Source organism: Pelobates fuscus, chromosome 11 (assembly GCF_036172605.1).
Source record: "Pelobates fuscus isolate aPelFus1 chromosome 11, aPelFus1.pri, whole genome shotgun sequence".
NCBI lineage: Eukaryota > Metazoa > Chordata > Amphibia > Anura > Pelobatidae > Pelobates > Pelobates fuscus.
In genome coordinates this window covers 120,994,986-121,009,538 of record NC_086327.1, presented here as the reverse complement: position 1 = coordinate 121,009,538, position 14,553 = coordinate 120,994,986, and the positions used below count along the sequence as shown (strand labels likewise).

General features: G+C 41.1%; 1 protein-coding gene across 1 annotated transcript in view; it reads left to right on the top strand.

The window, feature by feature from the left end:
* The window catches only part of LOC134577489 (carotenoid-cleaving dioxygenase, mitochondrial-like), a 47,251-nt gene extending 33,604 nt beyond the window's left edge, over positions 1–13,647 (top strand). The window contains exons 6-12 of the mRNA XM_063436254.1: positions 1,024–1,149; positions 2,238–2,398; positions 2,950–3,117; positions 5,014–5,151; positions 5,768–5,950; positions 11,910–12,020; positions 12,427–13,647. Coding sequence (XP_063292324.1) covers positions 1,024–1,149; positions 2,238–2,398; positions 2,950–3,117; positions 5,014–5,151; positions 5,768–5,950; positions 11,910–12,020; positions 12,427–12,546 — 1,007 coding nt within the window. The 3' untranslated portion in view covers positions 12,547–13,647. The remainder of the gene's footprint in view (positions 1–1,023; positions 1,150–2,237; positions 2,399–2,949; positions 3,118–5,013; positions 5,152–5,767; positions 5,951–11,909; positions 12,021–12,426) is intronic.
* Positions 13,648–14,553: the final 906 nt, after the last annotated feature.

Below are 14,553 nucleotides of genomic sequence, written 5' to 3'. Positions count from 1 at the left end.
AATCGGGGCTGCCCATACACCGAGTGCTGTTTAAGTTCTCATGTATGGGCTTAAAATTTCCTGAATTTCACTCTGTGTACACTGCGAGTACTCAGTCCTCCAGAAACCAAGTGACAGAACTGGACTGTTAGGAGATCAGGACAACCGAGGGAAAAAAATCAGCTGTCACACGGCAGGGATGAATAATCCTGTAAATATTGCTATTGTTCCCTATACTCCTTGCAGTGCTGTGAAACTTGATATCACCATAAAAGCCAATGTCAATAATGTTTCTTTCACTGTCTATTCGTTACTACCATCCTTTGATAAAATCAATAGACTGTATAGAACTAGTCCCATAAAAAACAAATTCACTAAGGCAGGACAACATTTGCACAATTTAAGTTTAATGGCACACTTGCACCATTTACAAATGTTTTTGCATTTGAGAACACCAACTTGTAAAACCCTATCCCATCCTTCAGGGCAGTTTCTTCAAGCAACAGGAGTGCTACTTAAAGTTGTATCTCACTGCCATATGGAGAAACTATTCTCAGGCAGTGTCTTGGTAATCTTTCGAAAATTATATCTAAACTCTGCAACACTGTATGGTTATATTCCATAATTACATCTATCACACCTCAACAAATGCACTGTTCTGGGTTTTGTCAGGTCAGGGCATTTTGTAATGTGTCAAAAGTGTTGTGGTGTGGTGTGATATGTGTGTATTTTGCTTTCTACATTTATTTTAGGACTGGGACAGGATGTATTGTGTTAAAAGTTTGTTTTAAGGAGGAACAACCAATAAAGATATATGCATGACGTGGTTGTTTGTGTGTTTATTCACACATTGGTGTTGGTATCACTTCATACAGGTAATTTTTTTTTTTTTTTTAACAGAAATAAGTTGTAAATACTACACAGCCCTCCAACAATATTTCATGTTCACCAAACCAATTTACAGTGATCATTTCCTGTAGTATGTCCCGTTCTAAGAATCTGGATAACAAATTTCTGAAAACATGGTGTTTCTTCTATTCTTAGGTACATTTTACAACATCATTAAAGTTCCAGCACAGCAGAATGCTGAAGAAACACTACATGGGGTCCGGGTGGTGTGCTCCATACCAGCAAGAAATAGCTTGAAACCATCTTACTATCATAGCTTTGGTGAGTACCTTAATGTGGTTAGAAATAATAATTGTTACAATTAAATCTGATGATTGTATCTAAACCAGGTAGAAGACATATGACAATTTTAAATTGTATTCATTGATATAGTTGAAAAAAGTATGAAATTTATTCTTCTGATAAACTGTACTGTTTACATTGGAATATGAGTACACGGATTTGAAATGAAGACTAAATTCTCATTCAGAAGCATTTGATTTGACTGTTTGACTGGTTCAGAGTGCATGCGCACGCACTGAGCCAGTAAGGGGAAGGAGTGGCGATGGAGGGGATATTAATTGGGGAAAAAAAAAAAAAACATTAAGACTAATGTAAGGCAGAGACAGGGAGAAGTCTAAATTATCATAGAGAAGCATTTGATTTGACTGTTTGAGCATGTGCACGCTCTGAGCCGGTAATGGGAAGGAGTGGTGATGGAGGGGATATCAATAAAAAAAAAAAAAAACAACAACATTAAGACTAATGTAAGGCAGAGACAGGGAGAAGTCTAAATTCTCATAGAGAAGCATTTGATTTGACTGTTTGAGCATGTGCACGCTCTGAGACGGTAATGGGAAGGAGTGGTGATGGAGGGGATATCAATTAAAAAAACAAACAAAAAAACAACAACATTAAGACTAATGTAAGGCAGAGACAGGGAGGAGGACTTAAATTAAACCAGTGTGGGAGGGGACATACACACATCCCTTTGCAGTCACTGTTTGGATGGGAGAAGATATTTGTCTGCTTCCTTATTTATGCAAAACACCAAAACACAGTGACTGGGAAGCTGGGACTCTAATTGAGAAATAAACTATTGAAAATGGTTTAGCACTGAATGCAAGCATTGTGCCAGGAGACTCCGGGAATTATAGCATCTTCAAATAGATGAAGCAGTTACAATTAATATGGTACATTATTTCAAAACTTTAATTTTTAGCACAAGCTGACCTATTTGTAAAGAACTGTCATGAATGTGGCTTTTGTGTATTTTAATTAAGTTTAATAGGATGTATAACGGAGTGTGTCTGGGTAGTTGTCATTTCCTTCTCTTTTCATATATTAACTGATCTTTTTTTTTTATACAGGAATGACAGAAAACTATATTGTGTTCATTGAACAACCGCTAACAATTAATGTTTTGAAAATAATAACTGGGAACGTAACCGGGACACCTATATCTAAATGTCTTAACTGGGATCCAAGTTGTGAAGTGATATTTCACGTGGCGAAAAAACACAGCGGAGAGGTACTTCAACTCGAAGCAGTTTCATCTATTACACATTTTTATTTGGTACCAAGAATGCAGTTATTTTGTCAAGAATTTTCACTGTTGAAAATGTGTTATAGTTGGGATTAAAGGATTATTTGTAAAGTTCTAACATTTTAGGGTTAAAAAGTTATTTTGAACACAAATGATGATGAGTATGATGGTTCTCTAGATAAATGTTGCCAGGAATATTCTATCACTTTTGGTGTAATGCCATATTCTATTGACACACAATATGTGCTATGACTCGGCCTTGGCATTCTATGCAAATTAATAGAGTCCCATGCTGCCATGGTTTACATGGATTATAGACCTCAGCAGTGAATCAGGGTGAACATGGGAACATTTTCCCTTTGTTTCTCACTATCTTCCACCACCTAAGATATGAAATGAAAACAATCAGGTGATTGTCTTTATACCTCTTGTTTTTGATTAACGAATGCAGGAATAGCATCTTAATTCTTGTGATGCATTATTTTCATTATCTCCAGGATACCTATGTAATTGTTTTCATTTGTGTTTCTTTACAGTTACACCCCGTGACTTTCCATGCCCAACCCTTCTCATGCTATCATCAGATTAACGCTTTTGAGGATCAGGGCTGCATTGTGCTCGATATTTGCTGTCAGGAAGATGGGGATGCTGTAAAGATTTATAATCTTCAAAACCTGCGTAAATCTGGGCATGCTTTAGATGAGGTATAGGGTAAATAACGATCCAATAACTGTATGTGTATGAATATCATCTAGATTGAGCTAAATTCAGACAGAAGACTAGCAATGTATTTGGTGCTGGAATGGATATAACCCAGGCTTCTGTGAAGCTTGGCGAATGATGGACTAGCTTTTGTTCATTGTTTCTACACCTTCAAGACTATTACAGCACTATTACAAGACTATTACAGCAGATAGACTAGAGTATTATATTACAAATAAATATAACTATGTATGCCATAGGAACAGAGACAGCAACATAATAACAAATACGATATAATAAAGTTACTTGCGCCCCAGATGTTGCTTTACATGGTTATAGTTAAAACCTCCTAGTGATATCTTGTTACAATACTTAACCTTAGCCCTCTGTGACATTTGCCGTTTAGGTAGCACCACCTGTAAATATAGTAGAAAGTTTGCCTTTCGGATATTCGTGCCTAAAGGTCGCTTTATGGTAGAGGCAGGGGACTGGAACAGACTTTTTGAAGCTCCCAACTCTTACGTTGGTGAAGAGAAAGCCTTTCCCCATCTGGCAATCACCTTACCTTGGAGCATTGTTGTTGCTGTTTTCCCCTTCCAGTACTTCAATGAAACTATAAAATAAATTTGTTTTCCTGGCAATATAGCTTCCCCCCTCTGTCAAGGCGGAGTGCCTCCCTGTGGTGCTGAAGGGGTTAAAAAAAAATCTTTAGTCACTTACCTGGGTCCAGTGCCGATATCCTTTGCGCTGGCTCAGGTCAGCCTTCTCTCCATAACTGCCGATGTCAGCCGGCAGGGAAGACCTAATGCGCATGTGCGCCTTTGGCCGTGCTCGCATTAGGATTTCCCCAATAGGAAAGCGTTGTTCAATGCTTTCCTATGGGGTTTTGGGCGCACTGGATGTCCCCATGCATAGCGTGAGGAGATCCACTATTCACTACCAAAAGTCGCCGAACAGCCAGGAATAGGAGTTAAATTGAGCAAGTAATTATTGCAGTTTATCAAAACCTGCAATAATTACCTGCTCAGGGTTAAGCGACCTGGGCCAATGCACCAGTTTTATGCCTCTGAAACACTATTTTCTAGATCTGATCAGGATTCCTCAAATCTCCTTTTACTGATCCATGACTCCAAAAAAGAACTAGTACAAAGCAGGTAGTGAGGACCAGCAATCCAATCAAAATTTGGGTGCAAATCTCCATGTTCTCTTTACAATTACCTCATACACAGTCTAAAAAACAATAAGGAGCCACAACACCGAAATAAATTACAAAGACATTTATTCCACCTGTGTGGAACCGGCAACGTTTCAACCCAGACCCAACCTCAGGGTTGGGTCAAAACGTTGCCAGTTCCGCACAGGTGGAATAAATGTCTTTGTCATTTATTTTGGTGTTGCGGTTCCTTACTGTTTTTTATCCAAAAAAAGAACTGGACCACCTAACACACAGGAGGTATGAATGGAAGCTGCAAGGTATGGAGTTCACATTTTAAAGATGTTTTATTTCTGAATGAACAGACATTGTAGTGACAGTCCTTTCTTTCACTACTATATCTGTACAATGTGCAGGGATAAATAATAAATCTGTCGTTAAATAATTTAGCGAGTCTGCAGAAAAAGATTCTGGGTCTGGTTCTCAGGACAGCGTTGGAAAGTAGGGACTGCTCTCCCATTTAGGATATCTAAGGAAATGTTCAAGTTCTTTCAATATTCCTGTGTGCCTTCTTGTATGAGACTGGCAGAACGCTACCAAAAAGATTAATTTTCAACATCAGGATGTAGGCAGGAAGGCACCTGGATGGTTTTGGAATTAGACAAGTGATCGGCTCCAGTAGATCTGGTGTAAGACAGTATGATTCATGAGAATTATTGATTTATCTATATTTTGTCTTTGACAGGTTTATAACACAGTCCCGAACTCTCTTCCTCGCAGATATGTGTTTCCTCTGAATATTGACTGTGACTCTCCACAAGATGTAGACTTCAATCCTTTGAGTTATACAACTGCTTCTGTTATGAGAAAAGCTGATGGGAAGGTAAGAACTATTGAAAACCAATATATAAACAGCAATGGGGGCTATTTATCAATAAAGTATATATATAACACATTTCTGTATCTGCTGTTGTCTTAAAAATAAAGCAGAAAAACAACTTGAGTTTATATTTATTTGTGCTTTTAGAAAAAATAACATTTTCTTCTTGGATCAAGAAGATGATGTTAAGTAGTGTCTGCATTATTAAGGCCCTGAGTAGTGTGCTCTGTTGATCTTAAAAAAATGAAAAAATATTAATGATCTACCTTTTTTAACACATCTACTGAATTTGATAAATCATACTCTCTTGAAAGAGGACTCCAAATCCCATATTTATATTGTTTCTATTGTAATGAAGTATTTTAACAAGTCTCAATGGATGACGCCCTGTTTTTTGTTATTCAGACCAGTTAAGCCACAAAGTCACACAGTGTGACACCAGATTTAGCCTCAATCCTCCTGTCACCAGGTTACAGATCTGATCTGTCAGATGATCAGGAGTGAATGTGTAGCACCAGAGCATAACTACCCATGCTCACATAGCACTTGTAATGCAGTTCAGGGAATTTAGGTCCATGCGCAAAAGCATCAGATCTGCATTGTCTACAATTTATTTTAGGTGTGGTGCACCCATGAGAATCTCTATGGCTCTACGCTGGAGGATCTGGGAGGCCTAGATTTCCCTGCTATCAACTATTTGAAATATAACACCAAGAAGTATCGGTATTTTTATGGATGTGGTTTACAGCACTTAGCAGGTACCTCTCTTCTTAAAGTGGATGTCGGGACCAAGCAAGTCATGGTAATCAGCATTGCGACACATTTGACCAATCCGTTTGTTTTAGTTTGGTTTGCTCTACTACAACAACCCATTGCAACCTAGCGTCTAATAGCTGGTATGTGTAGAGAATATATTTTGTTTCAATAAATAGTTTCTGTGTGATGGCACATTTTTAATATTTATCATGTCATAAAATAATAATCCTAAAAATATTGTACATCACTAGCTTAGATATGTTTTTTTTTTTCAGTTTATACCCAAACCTCCCTCTTACCAACACATCTCAGTTTTAGACCAGTCCAGTAATGACAGACACAGGGCATCGTGTGTCAGACAGACAGACAGACACACACACACATACAGACACACATATATACACACATACATACATAGAGACTCACACACATAGACACATACAGACAGACACATACAGACACACATATATACACACATACAGACACACATATATACACACATACATACATAGAGACTCACACACATAGACACATACAGACAGACAGATACATACAGACACATACATACAAAGACATACATACAGACAGGCACACATTCAGACAGACACATACACACAGACACATACAGACCGAGACATACAGACAGACACACACACGCACACATATACAAAATGTTTAAGTCACCCTCCTGTCTCCTACCTTTTAGGTGCAGGAGGATGACTTTCCCTGGGGTCCAGTGCTGGCTCAGGCTGGTAGGAGTCAGAGTTCCCACTCTGACTCCCTCTCCTTCCTCCCGCGCGGCTCTCTGATAGCTGGGAGGAGTGACGGGCAGTCACTTCCTCCCAGCAGTGATCTCATCACAGGGGGCCCGGTCGTGCTGTTAAAGCACCGCAGCGCTGACCTGGCCCCCTGGAAATCCATACCCATCAGGTGGCCCTAACAGCATGGGCCCCTTAACGTGCGGCCCCGGCCCACAAAACATGGCGACTGGTACCCGGTTGAGCTGCGACCCCTATATGTACGCCACTGGATAGGACACTGATTGGTTATATTAGTGTCTCCCCTGAAGTGGGCATGGAAATCATAAGAAAGAAGAAGCAGGTAAATATGAAAAGTCATGTTTTCCTGTTTTTCTAGGCTGCAAAGTGAGGCAGCTAAAGCTTTTTAAAAAGACAGTTGCTGTAAAGCGACATGCAATATGTCTACGTTTTGTATGACGTCACCCATTTTGTTCCCCTTTTCCTTGTGCTCAAATCTGTTGCTATATGAGACAATGCATTTGAAAGTGTAATTGTCATAATATACATAATAATATACATATGTTTAAAGAAAATGAAAGTACATAACATACAGTTGCAAGAAAAGGTATGTGAACCCTTTGGAATGATATGGATTTCTGCACAAATTGGTCATAAAATGTGATCTGATCATCATCTAAGTCACAACAATAGACAATCACAGTCTGCTTAAACTAATAACACACAAAGAATGAAATGTTGCCATGTTTTTATTGAACACACCATGTAAACATTCACAGTGCAGGTGGAAAAAGTATGTGAACGCTTGGATTTAATAACTGGTTGAACCTCCTTTGGCAGCAATAACTTCAACCAAACGTTTCCTGTAGTTGCAGATCAGACGTGCACAACGGTCAGGAGTAATTCTTGACCATTCCTCTTTACAGAACTGTTTCAGTTCAGCAATATTCTTGGGATGTCTGGTGTGAATCGCTTTCTTGAGGTCATGCCACAGCATCTCAATCGGGTTGAGGTCAGGACTCTGACTGGGCCACTTCAGAAGGCGTATTTTCTTTTGTTTAAGCCATTCTGTTGTTGATTTACTTCTATGTTTTGGGTCATTGTCCTGTTGCAACACCCATCTTCTGTTGAGCTTCAGCTGGTAGACAGATGGCCTTAAGTTCTCCTGCAAAATGTCTTGATAAACTTGGGAATTCATTTTTCCTTGGATGATAGCAATCCGTTCAGGCCCTGACACAGCAAAGTAGCCCCAAACCATGATGCCCCCACCACCATACTTCACAGTTGGGATGAGGTTTTGATGTCGGTGTGCTGTGCCTCTTTTTCGCCTCACATAGTGGTGTGTGTTTCTTCCAAACAACTCAACTTTGGTTTCATCTGTCCACAGAATATTTTGCTGTGGAACATCCAGGTGCTCTTGTGCAAACTGTAAACGTGCAGCAATGTTTTGTTTGGACAGCAGTGGCTTCCTCTGTGGTATCCTCCCATGAAATCCATTCTTGTTTAGTGTTTTACGTATTGTAGATTCGCTAACAGGGATGTTAGCATTTGCCAGTGACTTTTGTAAGTCTTTAGCTGACACTCTAGGATTCTTCTTCACCTCATTGAGCAGTCTGCGCTGTGCTCTTGCAGTCATCTTTACAGGACGGCCACTCCTAGGGAGAGTAGCAGCAATGCTGAACTTTCTACATTTATAGACAATTTGTCTTACCGTGGACTGATGAACAGCAAGGCTTTTGGAGATACTTTTGTAACCCTTTCCAGCTTCATGCAAGTCAACAATTCTTAATCGTAGGTCTTCTGAGAGCTCTTTTGTGCGAGGCATCATTCACATCAGGCAATGCTTCTTGTGAAAAGCAAACCCAGAACTGGTATGTGTGTTTTTATAGGGCAGGGCAGCTGTAACCAACACCTCCAATCTCATCTCATTGATTGGACTCCAGTTGGCTGACATCTCATTCCAATTAGCTCTTGGAGATATCATTAGTCTAGGGGTTCACATACTTTTTCCACCTGCACTGTGAATGTTTACATGGTGTGTTCAATAAAAACATGGCAACATTTAATTCTTTGTGTGTTATTAGTTTAAGCAGACTGTGATTGTCTATTGTTGTGACTTAGATGATGATCAGATCACATTTTATGACCAATTTGTGCAGAAATCCATATCATTCCAAAGGGTTCACATACTTTTTCTTGCAACTGTATATACTGCAAGCAGAACATCTATACGACTAGCAAATGTACAGATTATAAGAAAATGTATTTAAAAGTTTAGTCCCTCCACTTGTATGTTGTCAGGGTCTTACCTGAGTTGGGAGTCTGTAGCGCAGATATGACGCTCACCCTTGCAGATAGCCACAGGCCGAGGTGGTCAGGTAAGAATTCACCTGGCCTGTGGGTCTGTGCACGGGGGCTGTGCAAGATGCAGTACCAAATTCGCAGGACAGGCAAGGACAGAACCAGCAGGATAGTCGAGGGATAGCCGAGGTCAAAGGATGCCAGAGGTAGAATAAACGAGTCACAAGCCGAGGTCAAATACACGAAGCAGAATCAACAGGAACACTGGTACGACACAGGAACAAAGATCAAAGACTTGACAATGATTGCAGGGCGAGGCTGGGTTTAAATACCCTGCTAATGGAGATCAGAGTCAGGTGAGAAGCAGGCAAGTCATGGTGCAACCCCCGGTGTAGTAGCCAAGCCAGAATGAACAAGGCCGGAATCAGAAGTCTCAGGTAAAGCCGCTGTGGCTCAGAGGTAGAGAGCAGGGCTGGGATAGACAAGTACCCCGGTTCAAGTCCCCTGTTGGGAATTCCAGGAACGACCACGTCTTGCCGTCTGTCTCACAGGTGAGTACCCTGACAGTACCTCCCCCTTCAAAAACGACCTCTGGGCGTAAGCAGGCTCCTCATCGAAGTAATCCGTCTCACCAGTGTCACTCTCAGAATCCGTCGAGTCCCCATAGTGAAAGTCCTCAGCATGGGATCCCTGATTAGTTCGGGATTTCCCAGTACCAGCTTCTGGTACAGCTGACGATCGGTCTAGGTTCCGGGTAGGGGTGACAAAAACTTCCACCACTTCAGGAGGGACAGTGCTCGCAGCTAGCAGTGCTTTTTCGAACACTTCCAAGTCTTTTTTACAGACCGTAGTGCCATTAGAAGAAATTACACAATCCTTGGGTAAATCCTTTTCAAGTGGGTAGGAAGTAGTGGTGGTAATACAGGAAGCAACTTTGGTAGTAACAGCAGACGACTCTGGAGCAGGAGGTCTAGGAGGGCGAACAGGACAAAGGGTGATGAAGTGTCCACCTTCTCCACAGTAAAAGCACAGACCATGGCTTCTCCTTCGGTCCCTCTCTCCCGGTGTGACTTTGCAGTGGATACGTCCAATTTGCATAGGCTCCTCAGGATCAAGTTGAACACAGGATACCTCTGGAGTTCTCCTGGGAACTGAATCATAAGAGGGTATCACTGGGGTGTGGTGACGTAGACTCCGCGATTTTTTAGTAGTAGAAGCTGGCTTGGGCTTAGTGATCCTGCACTGTGAGTCCAAGGCAATAATAAAGGACTCCCAGCTGACAAGGACAGGACTCTTCCTCTGCAACATTTGGTAAGACCAGGTTTTAATGCGTCCAGACAACAGGTTGATAGCCGCTCTGACCCTGATGAAATCCGTGGCGTAAGTTCGAGGCTTTAAAGAAAACAATACCTCGCAATCCATCCTGAATGACTGGAAGGACGTGTAGTTACCATCGAATCTGTCGGGCATGATGACAAAGGGTTCCGGAGCTGGATGTACTGCGCCTTTAAGAGATAAAAGTTCCTGCTGCAACTCCGAAACAATCTGGGCCAAGCTGGATACTTGCTGGAGTGAGGGTGAGCACATTTCTGCGGACTCCATATTGGTCAAGTCTTTTGTCAGGGTCTTACCTGAGTTGGGAGTCTGTAGCGCAGATATGACGCTCACCCTTGCAGATAGCCACAGGCCGAGGTGGTCAGGTAAGAATTCACCTGGCCTGTGGGTCTGTGCACGGGGGCTGTGCAAGATGCAGTACCAAATTCGCAGGACAGGCAAGGACAGAACCAGCAGGATAGTCGAGGGATAGCCGAGGTCAAAGGATGCCAGAGGTAGAATAAACGAGTCACAAGCCGAGGTCAAATACACGAAGCAGAATCAACAGGAACACTGGTACGACACAGGAACAAAGATCAAAGACTTGACAATGATTGCAGGGCGAGGCTGGGTTTAAATACCCTGCTAATGGAGATCAGAGTCAGGTGAGAAGCAGGCAAGTCATGGTGCAACCCCCGGTGTAGTAGCCAAGCCAGAATGAACAAGGCCGGAATCAGAAGTCTCAGGTAAAGCCGCTGTGGCTCAGAGGTAGAGAGCAGGGCTGGGATAGACAAGTACCCCGGTTCAAGTCCCCTGTTGGGAATTCCAGGAACGACCACGTCTTGCCGTCTGTCTCACAGGTGAGTACCCTGACAGATGTCAATCAATTCTTGGCATTTCGGGTTATGCTATGGGTCTTTATGCCAGTGATTTATTGACATCAGAGGAGGTGGTTCTTCTTTGAATCACAGCAACCACAACACATGTGCTGCATTTGCAGTGATATTCCTATAGCAAGCACATCTTGTGATAATGGATGAAGTGATCATTGTTATTCAATTCTGATGCAGTGTACTGGCAAGAAAGTCCCCCTTATAGGGGGCTATCTCTTCCTGGGAAAGTGTTCTAAGCAGAGTGATTTGAGTTGGAGAAGGACAGGACTTAGGTGGAAGTGGCAGTGGGTGTTTTACTTTTGTAGCTTCCTCAAATCCTGGATCTTGCCAGAATCCGTGAAGAAAAACATCTACTTAGGCAAAAAAAGTATAATTTATCACTGAGATCACAGCTTTAAAATAAAAAGTATAAGTCAGAATTACATTTAATGAACAAAGTGCAAAATTTGAAAAAAATTCTGAGTCTGGCACTTGTGGTGTGTAGGTTCTGCTTGTAAATACACTTATTTAAAAAATAATGAATTGTGTTATTTCACACCCGGTCTGTTTATATGGCGTGACCCTTGTTGTTATCATCTACATTACAGACATCATAAGAATAACAGAGACCTACTGTGAGATACAGTTGCCATGTACAATAAACATTACTGAGAACTCAGTGAGAATGGTAAACAATATGTGTGTAATTTATTGTTCACAAAAATAAAATTACAAATATTTACATTTTTTGGGTTTTAAGGTATGGCAAGAAGATGGCTTCTACCCTTCTGAGCCAGTATTTGTGCCATGCCCAGATGCCAACGAAGAAGATGACGGTGTGATCCTGTCTGTTGTTGTCTCTCCACGGCAGGTTAGTATTGAGAATGTCTAACAAGTCTTTACACAAGCACTGACATTTTGCATTTGCAGACAATATACAACCACTGTTGCTGAGTTAGGGAATGCATATAAGAACATCACTCCTGGGATTTAAGTCTTCAAATCCTGGACCAGAACTGCACAATACTGATGAGCCCCAAAAGCACAAAATTGTAGCCCATGGTTAGGTTTTGGTTCTTTTTGATCACATCCCAGGATTTGGTTTTACAAGCTGTATAGCTGTGTAGATATCAGCTGATGGACTTATGAGCATCTTGGGACTTATGAGCATCTTGGGAAATATCTATACTGATTCTAATGCCAGCTTCGAGCTATTACTGCTATTCTGGATCTATCTCTGTGATTCTGTGCCAACTTCAAATTTTGTTTCATTTCAGGAGAGAAACACATTTCTGCTCATATTAGATGCAAAAAGCTTTACGGAGATGGGAAGAGCTGTAATTCCTGTAAAGTTGCCATATGGATTTCATGGACTCTTTGTGCCTCAGAAACCTTGAAGTCATATTTTAAAAAGGGTTTTAAATACAATGTTTTGTTATATATCATTAGAACAGATTGCCAAAGAGCATACAGGACACTGTTTTCTTAATTAAAGAAATACTCCAACGTTAAAACTGATATTAACACACTATAAACACCCAGACCACTTCAGCTCATTAAAGTAGTCTGGGTACTGTGTCCCTTTTGCACTTAGTGCTGCAATGTAAAACAGCCACTGGAGGAGCTTCCTGCATCCAAACTGACCTTTGGTCCTTTATCGGACGCTGAACGTCCTCACGCTCTGCATGAGGACATTGGGCGTCAGATTTTTTCCCAATAGGAAAGCATTGATTCAATGCTTTCCGGTGGGGAGGTCTATTGCGCGCACAGCATTCACAGCACACGTGCATTAGTGCCCACTTGTCGCAGGAGGTCGGAGATGGAGAGTGTCGACATTGTTTAATTTTTCAGAAAAGAGACTACAAGGGGATCTCACAAACAGGAGAGTTCTCTCTTGTCTGTGAGATCCCCTCTTATTCTCTTTTCTGATGATTTATTTGGGGTTTTGCCCTTTGTTACCCACCTATTCCACCTTTTGCATCAGTGGCTCTGCATTTTTTATGTTTAGCAGCTGTATCAAAACATTTTTGTATTTTTTAATTTTTATTTATTATTCTTATTTTTATTTACCTTTGTACCCCTTCACGACACACTAGGATTGTCAAGATATAATCGAATTTGTCTAACCCATTTTCAAGAAGAGGCTAACACTGGATTACTTTTCATGTCTTCCAATTCAATTTTTTTAATTATTTTAAATTGTTTTATATAAATTGCATTTGTTATTAGCTCCACTTTATTCTAGGTACTCGGGTGTCTCTGCCAGATTGGAAATATGTATTCTGTGTGCTTGACATTTACATGGGCTGAGCCCTCAGGGAATATTGTGGTTGGACAACCCGACGTTGCCATTCAGTCAAAGTTGGAGTTATTCTGTACAGTGGGTAAACAAGCAGTCAAAGGGAACGTATTCCCTTTAATTAAACTGACTAAAGGATTATATAATTATATTATTCATTACATTTGTGAAATGTCAGAAATTCAAATTGAATAATTAGGGGGGAAAAAGTGAAACTAAAAAAAAAAGTTTATTTTTTCAATTTAATGAATAACAATGTTAAAGGGACACTGTGGGCACCCAGACTACTTCAGCTAATTGAAGTGGTCCGGGTGCACTGTCCCTTTTGCACTTAGTGCTGCAATGTAAATCATTGCAGTTCCATAGAAACTGCAATGTTTACTTTGCAGCTCTAAGTTTGCCCTCAGTGGCTGTCTACCAGACAGCCACTAGAGGGCTTCCTGTATCAAAACAAACCTTTGGTCTGGTATTTGACGCTGGACGTTCTCACGTTCTGCATTAGATAACACTCGTCGTGGGCCGTCAGACAGGATGGAGCTTTGACCCAGCGCCGATGGACAAGGTAAGTAAATAAATGTTTTTTAACCCTTTATTAACCGGGGAGGAGTAGGCAGGGGAGCGATAGTGCCAAGAATACAGCTTTGTATTTTTGGCACTACAGTACATGGATAATGCCTTAAATGTTTATTGTAAATGTGACCAAAATTGTGCAGGGGCCACCGAATAACTTAATGCAGCCAAAATGTGTCACCATCATGGCTCTTGCATCACATACAGAATGAATCAGCACCCATCACTCCTCTGTGTCACTCTGCTCCTCCTGGGCATCACTGCACTCCCTCTCTAAGAACATGAACACTCCAGAATAGGCACCACTTTCTTTATTCACCCTTCTCTAGACCTCATGTGAACATATCTATTTCATCGTTCTCTTCTCTGTTTTGTCTCCTGTAACCGATCCCGGTTTGTGGCTGTATTGCATTGCAGACATGCTTTCTGCACGGAGAGTTATTGTAAAGTAGCAAACGGGGCAGAAGAGAGTGTAAGTGGGAGGGATCTGAAAACAGTACTTATAAGTTTTGCTGTGAGGAGTAATGTGACTGAC